General features: G+C 33.9%; 1 protein-coding gene across 6 annotated transcripts in view; it reads left to right on the top strand.

The window, feature by feature from the left end:
* The window catches only part of LOC115876062 (ephrin type-A receptor 4-A), a 701,832-nt gene that overhangs the window by 658,056 nt on the left and 23,978 nt on the right, over window positions 1-19,798 (top strand). For all 6 annotated transcript variants that reach the window (XM_030891738.1, XM_030891739.1, XM_030891740.1 and 3 more), the window contains exons 7-10: window positions 15,794-15,939; window positions 17,549-17,786; window positions 17,848-18,003; window positions 19,612-19,775. In XM_030891738.1, the coding sequence (XP_030747598.1) occupies window positions 15,794-15,939; window positions 17,549-17,786; window positions 17,848-18,003; window positions 19,612-19,775 (704 nt within the window). The remainder of the gene's footprint in view (window positions 1-15,793; window positions 15,940-17,548; window positions 17,787-17,847; window positions 18,004-19,611; window positions 19,776-19,798) is intronic.

A 19,798-nucleotide genomic window follows, 5' to 3' on the forward strand; every position in this document is an offset into this window, starting at 1 on the left:
TCTATTACGCTGTACTGTTCGGGTTGCTCTCAGGGGTCGGGTAAAGCGGTTGTGCGGCTGAAGGAAATATATATTATGGTACGTATATATTGGTGCGCTGCGCCACGAACGCGCGGCACGCGCGCACCGATTCGCCTTTCGCGCGCGCTCTGCGCGCAAACAGCTTGCCGCGAACCATCTCCAGTCGGTTTTTCGACGCTTCGCTTTCTATGTTCGTTGTTCAATTGAGACGGCCGGTGAAGACACCGCGCGCATTTATCAGTGGCTATGTGTGTTTTCTTTGAATAAATTACCTTTTTTTGTGTTTTTCTTTGTACATTATTTGTTAATGGTGTGTTTAAAGAGTTGCACTACTCATCACTAAAACTGCGTAGTTCTTCTCGGACGATAGAAACATGATTACCGACTAAACGAATGTTCACGGGATTTCTATGGATCGCGGGATGTTCGTTAAAACAATAAAAGTAACACGCGGCCAACGCTCGGCGCGCGCTCTGCGCGTTCGCGGCGCAGCGCACCAATGTATACATACCATTATATTTCATAAATCTGCCTAAGGCTTAGCCCGTTCCTGTCGTGTTAAACCACACCCAATATTCCAAACACACGTGTTTGGATTAAGGCTTGATTAAGGTTTGCAGAGCTTCAGCATTTGCCATAATATATAGCGAGCAATTTGTTACAAAACCATATAAATTATATATCGTAATCACAAAACTTCAATCTATTTCCGTATTGTAACTGAATTTAAAATTATGGTTTTATTTTCGAGAAGATTTAGTCCAAACATAAGGAATATTTTGATGATGTTTGACCATCAAAATCTTAAAAATAAGGAAGTTGTCTAAAATGTGCTACAATACGGATATAGTATAATCCTTTATCATTAATTTCCTTCTTCATTTGTGTAAAAATACCTAGTCAGTTTTATATAAAACGTTAAATGCCGAACGCTTATTTTGCTACTTTTTCGGACTAGTGAAATGGACTCTTAAACTTGAAATTTCTTTCATCTCACTTTATTGTCTGTTGATCAATTTAATTTTTAATTCTTATAACATGTTCTCGGGTACGGCAACTTGACTATAAATTGTTACTAATATTTAGAAAAGCTACTTAAATTTCGATTTTAAATACTTACAAAATTGTCGCCAAAAGAGAAATATTTTTTTATCATTAGTGAAAACCATGTTGGAAAAGAACATCTACACAGAAAGTATGTCTTAAATTCTAAATTAGAAAATTTAAGTTCGAAACAAACATCTTATCTAGTCTTATGTCCGAAGATAGTGTTCGTTTTACGAAAAATAAACACTCTTATTAGCGGTTGTAAAATAAATGACAAGACGCGTCGTATTCAAACGACAAATTTCAGTTGCCTCGTAAAATGCAAAACGAACAAGAAAGGCAACGAAGGTTTTGTGTATTTTTACGAGGCTACAACAGTGAGATATTAAAACATCCATAAATCTTTTAGCTACCTATTGTCCCGACGCTTAATAATGCATTAGGAAATGTCGGAAGAATAAACAGAGAGTGTTATTTAGATAAGTAAAGTGTATTTGTAACATCCAGCGCGTTCGTATTTATTTCTTTTGAATAATGTACAAATGTAGTCGCTGTCTGTGTAACCGTTAGGCGAAGGATAAGCTAACTCGATATCGGAAATATACATATTGGAAGCATGTACTCGAATTAAAAAATGTCATGGATTTTTTTTTACTTTTAAATTTCGATAGGTTTGTAAATTTTACATGAATATCACATGTCCTCCGTGTTTTTATATTTTTCACTGTCAGTTTTATCAATAATATTGAAATTTAAAATTTTTATATCAAAGTTCATATGGAGTGGTCAGAATTAAAATGGATCAAATCCAGTTTTCTACTATTTTAAGCTAATCGTCTTTATACGTTTATAGAATGTTATATTAGTACGAGAGCTAGCAACGTCGGAAAAACAAGTATTTTAAGACGTCTGGCCATTTTATATATATTTTACTATGCTCTCTAGAACAGCATGCGGCCAGTCTGGCTGCTAATACCCATTGCGTTCACTACTGCGCATCGAAAGAAGATCCTGTATTTTTTTATTAATTTAGTCCTATAAATTCTAGTATTGAATATAAATCGAACATGTCTCCATAGCGCAGTGTGTAGAGTTTCCGACCACGAACCGACGATTCAGAGTTCGAATCCGGGTCAGGGTAAAGACTTTTTTATATTATTTTCGTTTATATTCTGATAGTAAAGTATTAAATATTGTTTTTTTTTAATTACCAGAATTATTTAATACTTTACTATCAGAATAGAAACGAAAATAAAATAAAAGTCTTTGACCTGACCCGGATTCGAACTCTGAATCTTCGGTTCGTGGTCGGAAACTCTACACGCTGCGCTATGGAGACATGTTCGATTTATATTCAATACTAGAATTTATAGGACTAAATTAATAAAAAATATAGGATCTTCTTTCGATGCGCAGTAGTGAACGCAACGGGTATCAGCAGCCAGTACTGGCCGTATGCTGTTCCGTAGAGAGTTATAAATATACAGTTGACGCGCTAAAATTCAAAATAAATTCTTAGTTATAAATCGTTTGTAAATAGTTCTATAAGTCTTTTATCGTTATTATTTTTGTTAATTAGTGTTAAATAAATAGTGTTTAAATAAATTGTGACTTTCTATCCACACGGAACCGACGAAAAACGTAACAATATCTTTAAAAAATAGTAGATAAAATAGTACTTTAACCGCAAGGGTAGATTAAATGATACTTTAACAGCGAGGATAAGTTAAAAACTTTATTTCTTCTCTCACGTTTTTTAATTGCTTCCATTTTTGAATTTTTTTGTATTCCTTTTCATAAGTCATTCGGGATTTAAATGTAAGTAGTTTGCAAATGGTGTTTGTCGTCTCAGTCTGAATATCTGTTGGTAATTTACTTATTTCGTTTTGAGCCATTTCTGGCCCCAATTCAATCAGCAATCGACACGAAAGAGAATTAAAAAATATCGACTCAAAACTGACAACTAAAGAGACAGCTTTATTTATTTGTCAAATTACATAGAAACCAACGCCAACCCAGCACAATATTTTTTCTATCTCTAGTCGCACAATATTTTTTCTATGTCTTTTGCGCCGTCTGGCGATGCAGAAGAAACTAAATTTGTAGTTCTATAAAATTACCATTGAGTGCCTAGGGCATAATGACACTAACCCAATTATTATACTTGCGACATTGGAGTAATTTGTACTTTTTTTCTTTGTATTTTTTGTCATGTACTATTTATGTGCTTTTGTATACGCGATCGTGTGTATATCTATATTTCTTATACTGCAGGTCGGATACGATAAATCTTTTATTTTATGTAACCGTGTTCAACTTTTGTTTTCAACTATAATTACTAAGCTTATAATACCAATCACATTATCGCGTCAAGTTCTTGTGTGCGGCAAAAAGCGGCGCTCCAGCCGAGGCGACATTGCATAAAATCGCCATTTTTACCGCGCCGGCCATAAAAATGTGATAAACTAGCCCCGGCCAGCTCACTTCTTTCCTTCCTTTTCTTTTTCTCGAGGCGTAATTATAATAATTCGACCAATTACAGAGTCGCTATCGCAAATAATCGCGATCGCGGCCGGCATGAAACCATGTGGAAAATGGCCTTTTTCGAATTTCCGCTGCGGGTTCATTCGTTAGATTTGCCCGACGGTGGTAAACAGTGCGTTCGCTAACTGGTCGTTAGAGCGACTCTTATCTTTCGACTTAACACTTGCGTTTATTTTTACGGCGGCGGGGGCCTTGCCTCGCTACTACCGCTTCTGATGTCTTAACTTGGAAATGTCGCGGTCGGCCTCCGGCTCTCGCTTCTTAATTTGCCGGTAGCGGATTAAATAAATACGAGAGCATTTTTCGAAACTCGTTTATGTTATTTTGTTAGCCTTAACCACCTTTAACTGACGGTAGATGTTCAAGAGTGCTTATGAACGAATAAATAATTAATGAGATGTCGTAGAAACGAATGATTTTCTTTGATATTTTGTAACGACCAATATACAGGGTGGTCCGAACTGTATTCCGGAAACTTCAGCAGCATCAAAAACAAAATAAAACACTAAATCACCACAATACACCAAAACACTTTTACTTTTACACTGGACGCCCGTTTCTCTAACCATGTTAGCATCATCAGCAGATGATTATAAACATTGATGATGCTAACATGGTTAGCGATACGCGCGTCCAGTGTAAAAGTAAAAGTGTTTTGGTGTATTGTGGTGATTTAGTGTTTTATATTGCTGTGTATAGTGATGGGTTGTTATTTAACTATCTGTTATTTTATAACAATTATTTATAAATAACATAACGCAACCGTTACTACTTCTAAAAAATAACAGATATAAAATAACGACACGTAGAGATCGGCCGCTCGTGAAAGGAAAAACGAAGTCGGCGCTCTGCATCATCACAAAATTCTATGCTGCTCGAAGCAATTCCAAAAAACAACTAGTATGGATGGAAAACATGTTATTTCGTCAACCATCGATACAGGCGGCGAGACAACGGACAGAAAAATTTTCAGAATAATATTTTAAGATTTTTTAAAAATGTATACTGGGTGTTTTGAAAAATCTGGTCATTGATTAATCACGATCCTGCTTAAAGCCCTTGACGTAAAAAGCTGATTTTTGGAAAACGGATTGACTTTAGTGTGTAGAGGTTCGATAAGAAGGGATTTTTCGAAACTCGAATTCTAAGGGGGTGAAACTACTCTGAAATATTAGAATATTTGTTATTTAAAAACCGGTGAGTTTTTCGGGAAAACTCTTAAAACACGTATATTTTATTATGTTGTTTTACATATTTTAAGATTTTTTAAAAATATATACAGGGTGTTTCATAAAATATGACCATTGAGTAATCACTATTCTGCTTAAACTGCTGGACGTTTAAAGCTGATTTTTTGCAACGGATTGACTGTGGGGTTGAGGTTCGATAAGGAGGGGTTTCTCGAATCTCAAATTCCAACAGGGTGAAAACGCCCCTCAAATATTACAATATTTGTTATTTAAAAAACGGTTAGTCTTTCGGGAAAATGCCTGGACACGCATAATTTATTTTGTTTTTTTTACATATTTTGAAATTTTTTAAAAAATCATACAGCATGTTCCAAAAAGTTGAGTAATTGATTAACCACGATTCTGCTTAAACTGCTCGACGTTAGAAAGCTTATTTTTGGCAAATGTGAGAAAATTTTATCCAGTTTGTATGTTAATGGAAATTCTTGTTTTGCTTTATCATCACCATTAGAAATTATTAATTCGACGCGAAGTCGCGGGTACACGCTAGTTTAAGTGTAAAATTAATTCGAACTCTAGTGTGCAGTTGGTTTACTTATGAAGAATATACTACTCATTTTCTTATATTGCTATTTTTTGACCGCAAATGGTAAAATCATAACTAAGAGCTTCTCGCCCGTCGAGTGAGATGCACCCTGTACACTGCTACGCAATTCAGGATCTACGCGGATCGAGGGGCAGGGCGTAGGTAGATCGCAATGTGTAGGTATAGACGAGTGGCGGAATTTTGGCTTTTTTTATATCGCAATTTGTAAACAGCTCTTATTTGTAAATAACCACCGTTTTTAGAGAGGTATTTTAGATAACAATCGATATTTAGAAATGTTTTGACACCCTGGAAATACTACCACCGAGCACGTCATTGTTGCAACTTGCAACTGCGTTAATACGCCTGGCGATGACCGTCTCATACTCTTTCAGATATTTAGCAGTAAAATAAAGAAACCTGTTATTTTTAAGCTGTTATTTTAAGCTGTTTTTTATAAATAACTATAACAGTTTCAACTGTTATCTAAAAATATCAGTTTTGCCCATCACTAGCTGTGTAACATCAAAAGTTCCAACTCTCAACTGTAATATTCAGCAGCATATTCTGCAGATAAAAATAAGTAAAAAAGTTCGTAAGAATGTATGTCCTAAAATGCTTAGTTTCGGAGATACAGGGTTTGAAGTTTCATTTTTATTTCGATTTTTTCCAAATAATTTCTGAAGTAACGTCAATATTGGCATGAAAATTGGTGCCTGGAAGTTTTTTGACATGAGAAATTTGATTTTGGTGTCAATATGACTCCTACTAGTAGAGGGCGCCACCTACATGTGTTTTAACTGTTTTGAAGCGTAATAACCTTTTGTCCGTTCCTGTATAAAACTACCGAGCGAAAAAATATACATCTCTGTGACTTTTTATGTAAAAAATATCTCTTTGTAAAAATCGCTACGAGCAACCGTTCTTAAGATATTTAGAATGGAAGTAGATAGTTATTTCACTGAAATGATAAACTTGATAAATTTTTATTTTTTTAAATTAATAATATTTTTTTCTGCTAAAAATAATGATAAAACAGTTTCTGTTGAACTTTTGGCACAAAAACATTTCAAATTTATGATGAACATGTTTAATTTATGTCAATGATGACAGGTATTGATAATTTCGATTCGAAATTAAAATGAAACTTTTACACCTTGTATTTCCGAAACTAAGCATTTTAGGAAATATATTTATACGAACTTTTTTACTTATTTTTATCTGCAGAATATGTCACCGAAGTTTCCGGAATACAGTTCGGACCACCCTGCATATGAGCTGATTAATATAAATTTGTATCATACACATCTTACCGTATGATCGAGAAAAAATAACTACTACTGAGTAAATGAATTTGTAGATATAGTATGACATTTTTTGAAACTTTAGTTTCGGAGATATAAATTTAATCGGACATTTTAAAAACATTATTTTTATTTCAGAAACTATTTGAGACAGAGTTTACCAAAAACGTTTTTTTTTATATCTACAACTGGGTAAATGAATTTGTAGATATAGTATGACTTTTTTTTAAAACTTTAGTTTCGGAGATATAAATTTAATCGAACCTTTTAAAAATTGTTCTTCGTCGTTCGTTGTTTCTTCTAACTACGTCGATTACTTAATACGCATTAGCTTCACAAGAAGTCACGTGATGTGGCATCATTTTTTTACAAAATATATTATGGTAAATTCACACAAGTTTTGTGAATATGTTTAGAGACATACAATTTTACTACAAGATTGTATTTCTGATTTAAATTTAATTTTTAAACTCACACATTTTTAAACTCATTGAGAAAATAATATCATTTAGTAATAATCATTTAATATTAAATAAAAAACTTTTGCAAAATTATTTTTTTTGGGAAATTACGCAAAAATATCTTATTTTTACAAATTTCTTGTAATAATAAACACTTAAGGACTACAAGCTAAGAAAATGCGTTAATACAGCCGGGGACATAGCGGCAACAAAGCTTTACCGCACACGTGCGACACGTACTACAAGGTAATAAATGAATGAATAGACTCCCTCGCCTCTAATCGGTGTTGTCATATTGTAAAGAACTTATCCTTTTTAAACAGTATCCGACTTATAATTTAGTAGTATAAGGACTATTTAATACATCTATGGAATATTAAAACCTACTTTATTAAACTGTAGTATTAATATCTCAATATATGTGTATAACAAGAAAAAAAATATTGATAATATTAAAGACGTGACAACATAGGCTGGATGAGGAAGGCTCGGTCGACCGTACCCAGAAGTAAGCATGTGTACAAAAAAGATTGTTTGACCGCGTTGAGATGTAAATAGTGTAGTCTATATTTTATTTTAAGTCTATGGTTATAATTATTTTCTGAAATCAATTAAGAGCTAATTTTTTGACTACATTTTTTGATTTTTGATTACTATTAAACATACATACTATAGGTATATTTATTTGATTATTACACTATCGAAAAAAGATTTCTACATGAATATTTGTAGTATAGAAATAAAGAGGCACTACGAGTATATAACATTATAAATATTTCAAGCGAATCTCAGTTATTGCGTCTCGTTATATCACATGTTTCAATAATTCATATGCCATATAACAAATTTTATTTGAATAGACTCAAATTATACTGCGTCCTCTACCCGTTTCGCATATATTTTATTTATTTATGTCACACGAAATTGAGCGCATGTGACAACGACTTCGTATTGAATATTGCAAAATGTCTGAATTTATTGTTCTCTGTTTCTGAACTGCCTTTTTATTAAAACGGTCGATTTTAAATTCACAATAAAAGGGGGAAATATTTTCACGATTCTCAAACAGAAATACTCGAAACTATAATATACTAATATCGATATTCCAAACGTGTCGAAAAAATTATATTATAATAATATTCTTTATGTATGATGTGAAACCTTTATCAAGATTTTAGTCTGGATTTTAACGAGATATTTTATTTGAATTTCCTAATATGGAACAGAGTGGATACGACAAAAGGGGGAACCCAGGTAATAGATGTCATCCACAAAGTCAAAGCCCTCAAGTGGTAATGGGCAGGATACCTGGCAAGAAGGACGGAACAAAAACTACAGCATGGTACCCACGAGAAATTAAGAGACCTAAAAGAAGACCGAACCTGAGATGGGACCATGATATTAGGAATATAGCAGGGATAACTACGACCCGCATAGCCAACGATAGACAACAATGATGGGTGGTCCAACTACAGCATACCATAATTGGAAATGGTTGAACAAACTGAAGCAGTTGCATAGAAGTGTGTTGTTTGTTGATGTTTATTGTTTATTGTTTCTGTTAATTAAACTGAAATTGATGATGAGGAGGATGATGAATACGGAACAGTGGCTGACAGACCATAGAGTAGATTTTAACAACACAATAACTATAATGAAGAAAGATACGATAGCTTATAAACCATTTTTTCGATTATGAGTATAATCTAATAAAAAATATAAAAATAAACAGAAACAACAAAAACTTATTTGATTCGTTCTCCTTTGGAGACTTTGGTTTGATCCACAAACGTTTTAATAGTATTGCATTTAGCAACATTTACCGACAATACTCGACTATGTTTACTGTTCTATAAAACTACTCCTTCAATTTCGATTTAAAAAATTGGAATCCGGCTCATGCCCTGGAATAAATCACCCCCGTTTATTATGCAGGTAAAAACGTAAATGGCCATTTGCCTGGCGTCCGACGTATTTTTCCCTCTTCCAGTTACCGCCTGGCTAATAACTCAATAATTCCTGACGTGTTAAGTAACAATCAAGGGCGGATTAAGGCCTGTTTTGCGGTCGATAAAAATTTTCTTTGTATGGATAATTGAAGTTTCCAACTAGGAAAAAGAAATTACCTTTATAATGTCAATTGAAACGCTTGCCGCTTGTAAGAAATTGTAAATAATGCATATCTGTTTTTCTTGTTTTTCATGTTTCTGCTTCTTTTCGATAAGCATTATTAACGGATTAAAATAGATATTTTCCGAATTTTTGGAAGACAGTAAAGTAAAGTACTCTTGCAAAATGTGTTTTAAATGTTTATTATACAACCTTTGCGGTAAGTTCAGTTCATTTCACCACTGAAAAGGAAATCTAAAAAGTCCTAAAAATCAAAACACGTCTCTATGGTAATATCATTTCGTTTTTAGTCTTTGGACAATGAGTACTATTAATTTTGATTCAAAATTTTTAGGAGGACCAAATTTATTTAGTTCAATGTTACGGAAAATATATGATAACTTGTATTATAAATTATTATTCCAGCTAAAAAACTCTTTAGAAGAGTTCAACTACGGTAGCGAGCATAAATTTATCATTATCTATTAATAATCAATGGTTTTGCGCATTGGTTTTGCTAGTGGGGTCATAATTGGGACTATTTCGGTTATAATGGAATTTTTTATCCACTATTAATATAAATATGTCACTACACATTTTGTTTTAAAAATGGATAAGGCGGGTTTTACAACATAAAAATGGAGATATTTTTGAACAAAAATTTAGGAAAGAGTTAAAAAATTGTTAAACTGTAGTAAAAATAATCAATATAAAATGAATATCGAGAATGTTTCTGAGGAATGTAGAATTATTTTTTTCGAACACTCACTATTGAAATATAACGTAACCCAAACGTATCCTTTTATTTTACTAGCACTCTTGACTATCCCAAGAAGAGTTTTAATTTATCACTAAGCATTTATATCTGAGGACAAATAATAATATTGGCTTACGTAAAATCGCAGTATAAAATTTGGGTACAACAACTAAGTATTCCATTGCAGAATGTTCTGCAGTATCGGTCTATCCAAATGGAATAATACGCATATGAGCTTGAAAATAAAATTATTAATCTTAAAACGGAATTTTCATTATATAAAAATTAATTTAATTCTTTCTGTTTAAATTAAATGAATAGCGAGCCTTTTGTATACAAATAATTTTGAAAATATATATTAAATTGGTGAATATTTAAACAAAAATTAACGAACGGGAACGGGCTATACAGTCGAATTAATCAGGGAAAGCATACTGTGCACGAGAACAGCGAATGGAAATTGAAAATTGCGCTTAGTAGCAAAACGGGAAAGCCGGCTGCTCTCTAACGAAGTTACCACGCGTGTTTCGAAGAGTTAACGTTTCGGTTTAGAATTTTACCGAAAATAAACGTTGACATCGTTTTATGCGCAAAATAATTGTTTAATTACGCTGTCATTGGGAATTTATTTGTTGGAAAATTTGAGCGATCGTTTGTGGCGGGGGCGGTGGGTGAACTAATAACATTATTCTGGCTAAACTTGGATGAAACAAACAACACAACTGCGGATTAGTCGCTTAAGTTTTAATACGAACTATTTTTATTGTTTTAGCGAGAAATAGTGTGAGTCTTAAATAGGTGCAAATATTTTAGGGGTGGTATATTTGAACCCCAGGAAGACGTCTATTATGTTTTTAGCCGACCAATGTATGCAGTATAGAAAATTAGCTGTATAAATCGTATTCAATACTCGGATAATGCATTTTTAAGAACAGCATCACCTCTAACAGGCATTCTTTTTAGAGTACTTCCATATTTTGCTTTAAAATAATTAATAAACAATATTGGAGGCACTTAGTAAGCACTTTGTCACAATCCACAACACAAAATGAACGTATTTATATACTCTATAGCTCTAAAAACTTTAAAAACACCTTTTTTACATTTAAAATTGACAAAATAATTAACTCAAAATTTCTCAGCTGTTATTTTTATAAGATTACCATAGGCAACTAATAATATACACTATCATGACAAGGACTACAATGACGTCACAACTGTCGGCTAAAGCGCGGCAAGAGGCGAACGTACGTCTTATGAGGATGAGCAATCCTATTAGTTTACCGTTCTTGGGCTATTAAGATCAGCAAAAAAAAATCTTTTAATTTCACTCAAAATTAGTTATTTGAGTTATAAATGACCTAAATACAAAATATTTTCTTGGTGTCTATCTGTCTGTCAGTCTGTCTGTCTGTCCGTCTGTAACACGATAACTCAAAAACCACTAAACCAATTTTAACCAAATTTGGCACAAAAATACTGTGGCACCCGAGAATCTGGCTATTAGTTTATGGTGGTGGTGGGGGGTTGATAAGGGGGTATGGGAGGACGTTAAAAATTTTAAAAAATCGTAACTCCAAAATTACAGTAGCTAGCGAAACGCGGTTTTCAATTTAAGATTAGGAATAATATTTGCAACAAAATTAGTAATAACATCAAAATCAGTCAAAGTCACAGTTTTTGAGATAAAAAAATGGAAACATTCCTTTACTTTGGAATTAAAAGAACTGCCTACCAACTTTTTATTAACATATTTTAGTATGGGCGGCTATACGTGCCTCCCGACGCCATTTTTTTTTAATTATTGTAATCGAGTTCCGACAGTACCAGGATTTAATTTCGAGACTCGGTCCTTTGATGGCTCCAAAGAAACGGGAAGTCCTGGTATGTTCGAGACCAGGATTTCCCGGTTCTGAGCTCTAAATACACACAACCAAACTTATACGGAATCACTATTTCTGACTAAACTTTTTGCAGACGGAAAAAATTGGTATACAACTTTAAGGTAAGGCTTTTTGTTGAAAACAAACAGGATAATAAAGAATAAACGACTGTTGCGATGTATTTTTTTGCGAATGTTGTGTTCAGTAGTAAAATCACGATTGTCCGGTTATTTTCATTCGATCAAAAAAAATTAAAAATGCCTTATGTTGGATTAATATATGTACAGAGGGGAAGAATTATTACTTTCACTGGATGAGGGATGCCCCAAAGAGACGTAGCAGAAATAGTAGGCGTTACCCAGGGTGTTATATCGAAAATTTATGCGATGTACTTGGAACTAGGAACTCTCAAAAACAGGCCCAGACAAAATCGTCAAAGAGTCACAACTGAACAACAAGACCACTTTGTGTACCAAATTGCTAGAAGAAATCCCAATGTTTCTCATCCAGAGCTACAAAGACAACTTCTAGCAGCTACAGGTGCGAACGTTTCAGTTGAAACCAGAATTGGCCTAAGATGAATTAAAAAAAAAAGATTTGGCCAGACTCCAGACTGCTAAATCTGTACCAAAATATAAAGAAGGAACTGTAATGTTCTAGGGAGGTATTATGCTGGGAGCAAAAACTCCATTGTTACCACTTCAACAAACTTTAACGGGTCGGAGGTATGTTGATGAAGAGCTGCAATTGAGGCTAGAGAATGTCTTGAAACGGAAGGTATCATAGTTTTGTACTGGCCTGCACGTTCACCAGATCTAAACCCTATCGAACACTTGTGAGACCAGCTCAAAAGAAGGGTTAGAGCTCGTCGAAACAATCCAGGAAATCTCGCACAGCTTATCGATGCACCATTAGCAGAATGGGAAAACATACCCCAAGACAACGTTGATAATTTAATAAGAAGCATGCGAGCGCGGATAGAAGCTTGCATAAGGGCTAGAGGTGTCAGCACGGATTATTAAAATTATCAATTTTCTTTTTGTTTTTGCTTATTGACGATTAAAATTTAAAATCTCATTTCGTTTCAGAAACAAAAAAATACCAGTGTGTTTATTTTGGGAATTGATTAATTTTTTTTATTACTAGATGGATTATTTTTCATTAAAAATCTTCGGTAAGGACTGAGTTTTATTCTTAAACACAACATTTTTTCATACGTCTCAAAAATTATGAAAAATAATAGATGATTTTCCATATAATTGGTTGTGTGTATTACGCTAACTTGGGTACCAGCGTACAAGGGTCACGTGGGTAACAAAAAAGCCGGACAAAATGGCCAAACAAGACTCAATGGCATTCATAGGTGTAGACCAATGTACCGAAAGTTCGAATTCCGTTTTTTTGATGGTTTAAAAGAACCGGAAGCTTTCGGAACTTTCGAAACCGGGATTTTCCGGTTCTGAAACCTAAATGTTACGTTAGCCTGGGTACCAGTATACCAGGGTCACTAGGGTAACAAAAAGGCAGACAAAATGGCGGTAACTGAAAGTAGACAAAAAAAACAAGCAAGGTTCATCAATGCCCAGAACCCCCCTGTGAAGTTGCAAAAGCACTCACGAGAATGGCTAGAAAGCGGTGGGTGTTTAAACGCGTGTGTGTAAAGTTCATAGAACAATGGCCAAAATTCACAACAGACCTGAAAAGCCAAGACAGAAAGAGGGTCAAAGCTGTAGTGGGTTTACTAACAGGGCATTGTAAGAAGCTTGGTGCAGGTTCTGTCAATCTGAAGAAGAAACGACGAACACAATTATAAGTTTTCTGTATTAAGTACTTGGAATTAGTAATATTTTTGTAGCAGTAGGCATGGGGTCACTTGAGGCAAACAGACAGCCAAATATCCGATATGGATAAATAGGATTGTGACGTAAATCAGGTAAGAACGGTTAAAATACGCTAATAAACAAGAATCAACAGGTTTAAACCACTTTGAACCGCTTTTGAGCTGTTTTGAACCGCTTTTTAGCTTAAAACAACAGACCTGTTCATTTTTTGTTCAAACCTGATTATTTCTGTTTTAAAGCAGTTGTTTCTTTTTAAAACCTGTTTATTCTTGTTTATTAGCGTATTTTAACCGTTCTTACCTGATTTACGTCACACTCCTATTTATCCATATCGGATATTTGGCTGTCTGTCTAGCTCAAGTGACCCCATGACTACTTGTAGCAAATTGTATTGTTATTATATACACCAAAAATATTGTTACTATATTTTTGGTGCTAATTCGAAATAAGAAGACTTTCTAAAGTAAATTTATTGTGATCAGTTTCTATAGCTCTATTCAAATATGCGACATAAATTTTGACTTTCAGTAGACAGACCGTGGCTTTCAGTGATATTGAAATTCGGCAATAATTTCTCGAAGCAGCTATAGCGAAGCCGAACTCTATCGGAACTATGTATATTTTTATTATTATTGTGGTGAAGTTTCCATATTCTTTCAGCGAGGTTTTATTATACGCGGCGCGCCTTTATAAGACTTTATAAAGGGCACCATAAAACTTTACTGTCTGAGAGCTCCTATAATCGAACTATGCAAATAGAAATGGTCGGAGATTTATATGCTGCTCCGTCGTCGGGCAAATAAAAATATTATTTTCTGTTTCTAATAAAAACACTTTCAAACATTACGAATCGCCCGGTTTATTGGAAAAAAGCTTTCAAGAAGCAAATCAGTGGCGATAAATCCTTTATACTCTCGCGTGTGTGTAAGTAAACAAAATCTTTAACGACCCGGAGGGTTGAATATTAAATTTTGCATTTTTCCTCGTATCAAATTGCCCGATTTCGTTGAAAACACGAGAACTCTAGTCTCCCTAGCGATGAGATTTTCACAAACAATACATACCCAAAGGGTAACAAAATTCGTAGTGTATGTATTTGTTTGCGAATTACATGTAAGAATGAAACTATTTTACAGACAGATATCAGCAATTTCCTTTCTCGAATGTAGAATGTAGAATGAATGTGAGGGGGGTTTTCATCACCGCGACCTTAAAGATCTATCGTGTCCCTCTTTCTTGAGTTATAACTCATCATACATGGGTATTTTCTTGTTGTAGGGGTGACAGGGTATTTCCCATCCTCCTCTGACAATAGATATTCTTCCTCCAAGGAGTGGACATCTACAACGGTTGAGGTTTGGTCCTCTGTGCCCTTCACAATCGAGGAGGTTGTCTCCGGCTAAGATACCCGTGAGGCAAATGCTGGCTCTTTAATTTGGTCTCTCTATAGACCTAATACCGCTATTATCCCAAATCTATAATAGAGGATATCTCTTTCTCACTTTCTTGGATATGAGGTCAATTCCTACTGTGAGGACCTGACCATGGCCCTCCTCCCTCGAGTTGATTACTCGCCAACTCGATGTCCTTACATTGGGATTCTGGCAAAGCTCGTGACACGACCCTCTCGGTGTTGGACGGCTTTCCATCCTGGTACTCTATTGCCCTTTGATGAGGATACACCAGGCTGTTGCTTGGTTCTCCCTTTTCGAACACAATTTTTATTTTTTTTTTCATACAATTTTCTTTCCTCTTAGTATTATTATTAATGTAAATTATACAGTGCACTCACTCTGAAACCTTATCTATAGGGATGGTAAAGTTAGATTGTTAAGTGTTTATAACCATTCGGTAACTTTGTGGTAACGGCTGACTTACGTTATTAACTTCCCGGCAACATCTTCAATATTTTCGAAGCGGTAGCCTCCGAGTGTGCGATTCCGGATCCGCTTATCTTTTCCGCTCTAAGGTTCATTCTCACGTATTAGTACTATATTTTGTCAGATTATTTAAGGATGTCAAAGATTGATTTTGTTTTCTTTTTTTTCAGGACGTATAGCAGCTGGAGAAGGTCGATTCAACTCCAACAGCGAAGTGAACATAAACACCGAGGTCAAAAGCATTCCAGTCACTAAGAGAGGAGTTTACATCGCTTTTAGAGACCAGGGTGCCTGTATATCACTTTTAGCTATTAAGGTAAGCATACAGTACTTAGCCTATGTGTAAATAAATATCAGTACATTTTTAATTTCTCAAAGCTGATAGACCATGGTTCTGTATAAATTCTAACATGCTTAAATAACTTTGAGCGCATAAAAGAAACTATTAATAATACGAATATAGATTTTTTTGTAAGTTGAAATTGTGATATCTATAAATTATTTGAGCTTGTTTTTTGTACCGGTATGGTAAATGTTTATATCCCACATATAAAGGGTGGTACGAATTGTATTCCGGAAACTTCGGCAATATATTCTACAGATAAAAGGAATAAATAAGGAAAAAAGTTTATGTATTAAATAGTAATGTATGTCCTAAAATGCTTCGTTTCGGAGATACAGGGTGTAGAAGTTTTATTTTTATTTTGGTTTTTTCCAAATAATGTCTAAAGTAACATCGATATTTAGATGAAAATTGATGTCTTTTGGACATGAGAAATTTGATTTTGCTGTCAATATGACTCCTGCTTGTAGGAGGCGCCGCCTACATAATTTTATATTGATTTGAAAAGTCATGATTTTTCATCCGTACCTGTATAAAACTACAAAAAAATATGTATTTTCGTAATTTTTTACGTAAAAAATATGTCTTGGTAAAAATTGCTACGAGCAACTGTTTTCAAGATGTTTGGAATGGAAATAGTCAATACATGGCATTATTGACAAAAAATAAACACGTTGACTAGATAGTTATTTGACTGAATTGATAAATTTGAGAATTTTTTTATTTTTTTAAGCTAATCGTGAATTTTTCTGGAAAAAAATACGATAAAACAGTTTCTGTTGAATCCTTCGCACAAAAACATATTAAATTTATTAATAGCAGACTAATAACATTTCAGTCAATATGTATAATTTTTGTAATCTATTGACTATTTAGATTCCATATATCTTGACAACCATATATCTTTACCAACAGACCTTTTTTACGTAAAACATGACGGAAATGTATATTTTTTTACTGAATAGGTTTATACAGGTACGGACGAAAAGTTATTACTCTCCAGGTAGGAGTCATACTGACTCGAAATCGAATTTGTCGTGTCAAAACACCCAGGCTCCATTTTCATTTAGATGAAAGCGTTAGATGTGGCGTTAGCTTAAAAATTATTTGGAAAAAATTGAAATAAGAATCATACTTCTACACCCTGTATTTCCGAAACGAACAATTTTAGGACATAAATTTATACGAACTTTTTTACTAATTTTTATCTCTGGAATATACTGCCTATAGTAACAAGTAAAGTACTATGTAAATAGTCTTTAGAGTAGCATTCGTATTTCCGATTCTTCCTAAAGTTATTCAAATTCATTATTTACTGTATAAAAAGTTGGTAATTAATTAACTGGATTAAAAGGTAAATTACTGAATAAAAAGCAAAACAAAACAAAGTTACGAACTGAGCCACAATATCCGCTCGTGGCCGCAGTGAATTCTTAGTAAATAGAAATAAAACGTAATTGATTGTTTTATTATAAAGTAAGAACAATGAGGCTAAAATCACTCTTATACGAAAAAAAAAATTCAAATAGTAGGCATAGTTGATTTAAATTTCCGATTATTAATATTCATTGTTTTTATTTAGGTATATTATATTACCTGCCCAGAAGTGACTATCAACTTCGCCAGGTTTCCAGCGACTCCAACTGGTAAAGAAATAACCATTATAGAACAAGCTCAAGGCACTTGCGTGGACAACGCCGAGGTGGTTGGGGGAGCCCCAATCTACTTATGCAAAGGTGATGGCAAGTGGACGTTACCAACTGGTGGTTGCAAGTGCAAGTCCGGATTTCAGCCTGACTTGGAAAAACAAACTTGTAATTGTACGTATTGCTTACTTTTTCAATAATATTAGCATAAATAATTGGCGTATTTGTTTTTTAGTATGCCAACCAGGAACTTACAAGTCCGAGGTAGGAGACGGACCGTGTCTTGCATGTCCAAAACATTCGCAAGGACAAGATTATGGATTGTCCGAATGTCGATGCAATCAGGGATATTACAGGGCACCTACTGATCCGAAGAACATGTCATGTACACGTAAGTAGCTCTAAAATGTTCTTCGTAAAAAAAACGGCGTCAAAGACAACTGGGGAACGACAATCGATGATAATTTTGGCGAAGTCAAACCCTAAACGTAATTTACTTGGCCCGTACTATTTATTTTAAATGGCGCTTACGGCCTATTGGTCTTAAAAAAATTGTAATTAATAATACTATTTCAATGGTGTAGTTTACAATTCGGGAAAAAATAGTTTTTTGTCAATAGATTTGTGTGTCTGAAATCGATATATCCGTTTTTATCGTTTTTATAATTATTGTTAATTTTTGACGATTTTTATGTGAATTTTTAGAAAATGACGTCTACAGTATGTCCCCGGATTGTCTTTACAAGAGGAAAATCTTTTTTATTGCAGACATTATGAGAAAATTTTTACTTGTTCCAAAATGATTAATCCCGTTTATACTTTTCCAAATTTCCATAACCATATTTTCACAGTTTTATCTAAAGTTTCTAAAGTTTACTAAGAAACGGGATTAACCATTTTGGAACAAGTGAAAATTTTTATATATATACTGTAGAGAGCATACTGTAGAGATTGACCGCGCCAAAATTATAATCGATTGTCATTCCCAAGCCGTCATTCGTCGCCGTTTTTTTTTTCGATTATGCTGTATATGTACAAAATTGTTGTGTCATTCAAGAGGATTTTTAATAGAACATTTTGTAATTTGTTGTGTTAAAAAAAACATATTAAATATAAAATTAAAATAATAATCTTCTAAATATCTTATCTTATTTTTGCTCTCTAAATAGCTTTTGTGTATCGAAAAATGATTTAAATATTAAAATTATTTAATTATTAAAACTATTATTTCATTACTGCTATACATATTCCACTTTTGATGCTCTGTATTCCTTCTAAATCTAATATATATAGTATAGGTTAGATTATTATGTGTAAAAATGAACACTCGGCTATATGTTTGACGGACGAGCATTAGCGAGTCCCGCATACAATTGAGGCACAAAAAGTAATTTTTACTCCGAATAGACTATGCTATTTTTTTTTCAAACGCCACGAAATAAGTTTTTAAACAATTTCAAACATTTCAAATAATATAAAAAGATTTAAAAGACATATCTTGTATGTAATTATATACAGATTGTTAACTGGACGGTTGATTGTTTGGGAATAGAATGGCAACACTGCCTACATTCCAAATGAGTACTAAACTACGCTGCCGACTCGTCCCGTCGCGTCGTCTCTCGAGGAGCAGGCCGAGGTTGCCATATTTCAACCATAAAGCTCTTGCCGCGAGTAATAAACAAATTAACATCCTGTATAGAGAAACTATGGTTACGCCCGTTGAATTTGACACTTTATATCAGTTTAATAATATATTTTCGTACTTTTATGCTTAGGCGTAAAAGTGCTTTAGTTTTGTGCCTAGGCGTCATATGTAATTACTTTTTTATATAGTCAATTACGTCGCAAAAATTAATACTTTTGTGACGTTTGTTGAAAAAAAATGTCTGTTTCACATGTTGAAATATATTTCTTGACTGCACAGAATAAATCTGTATATAAATAATGTTCCACTTTTCGTATTATAATGTTAGATTAAATTATTTTTAATTTTCAGAACCTCCTTCAGCTCCTTTAAATCTAACTGTAAATTTCGTCGACCAGTCCACCGTATTTTTGACGTGGCAGCCTCCAGAAAATCAAGGTGGCCGAAACGATACAGTGTACAGATTAAGATGCGACGCCTGTAGCGGAGGTCTCGTACAGTATAATCCGTCAACGGTACGATCCAATCAAGTAGCATT

This window comes from Sitophilus oryzae, unplaced genomic scaffold (assembly GCF_002938485.1).
Source record: "Sitophilus oryzae breed Bouriz unplaced genomic scaffold, Soryzae_2.0 scaffold_1396_pilon_pilon, whole genome shotgun sequence".
NCBI classification, from domain to species: domain Eukaryota; kingdom Metazoa; phylum Arthropoda; class Insecta; order Coleoptera; family Curculionidae; genus Sitophilus; species Sitophilus oryzae.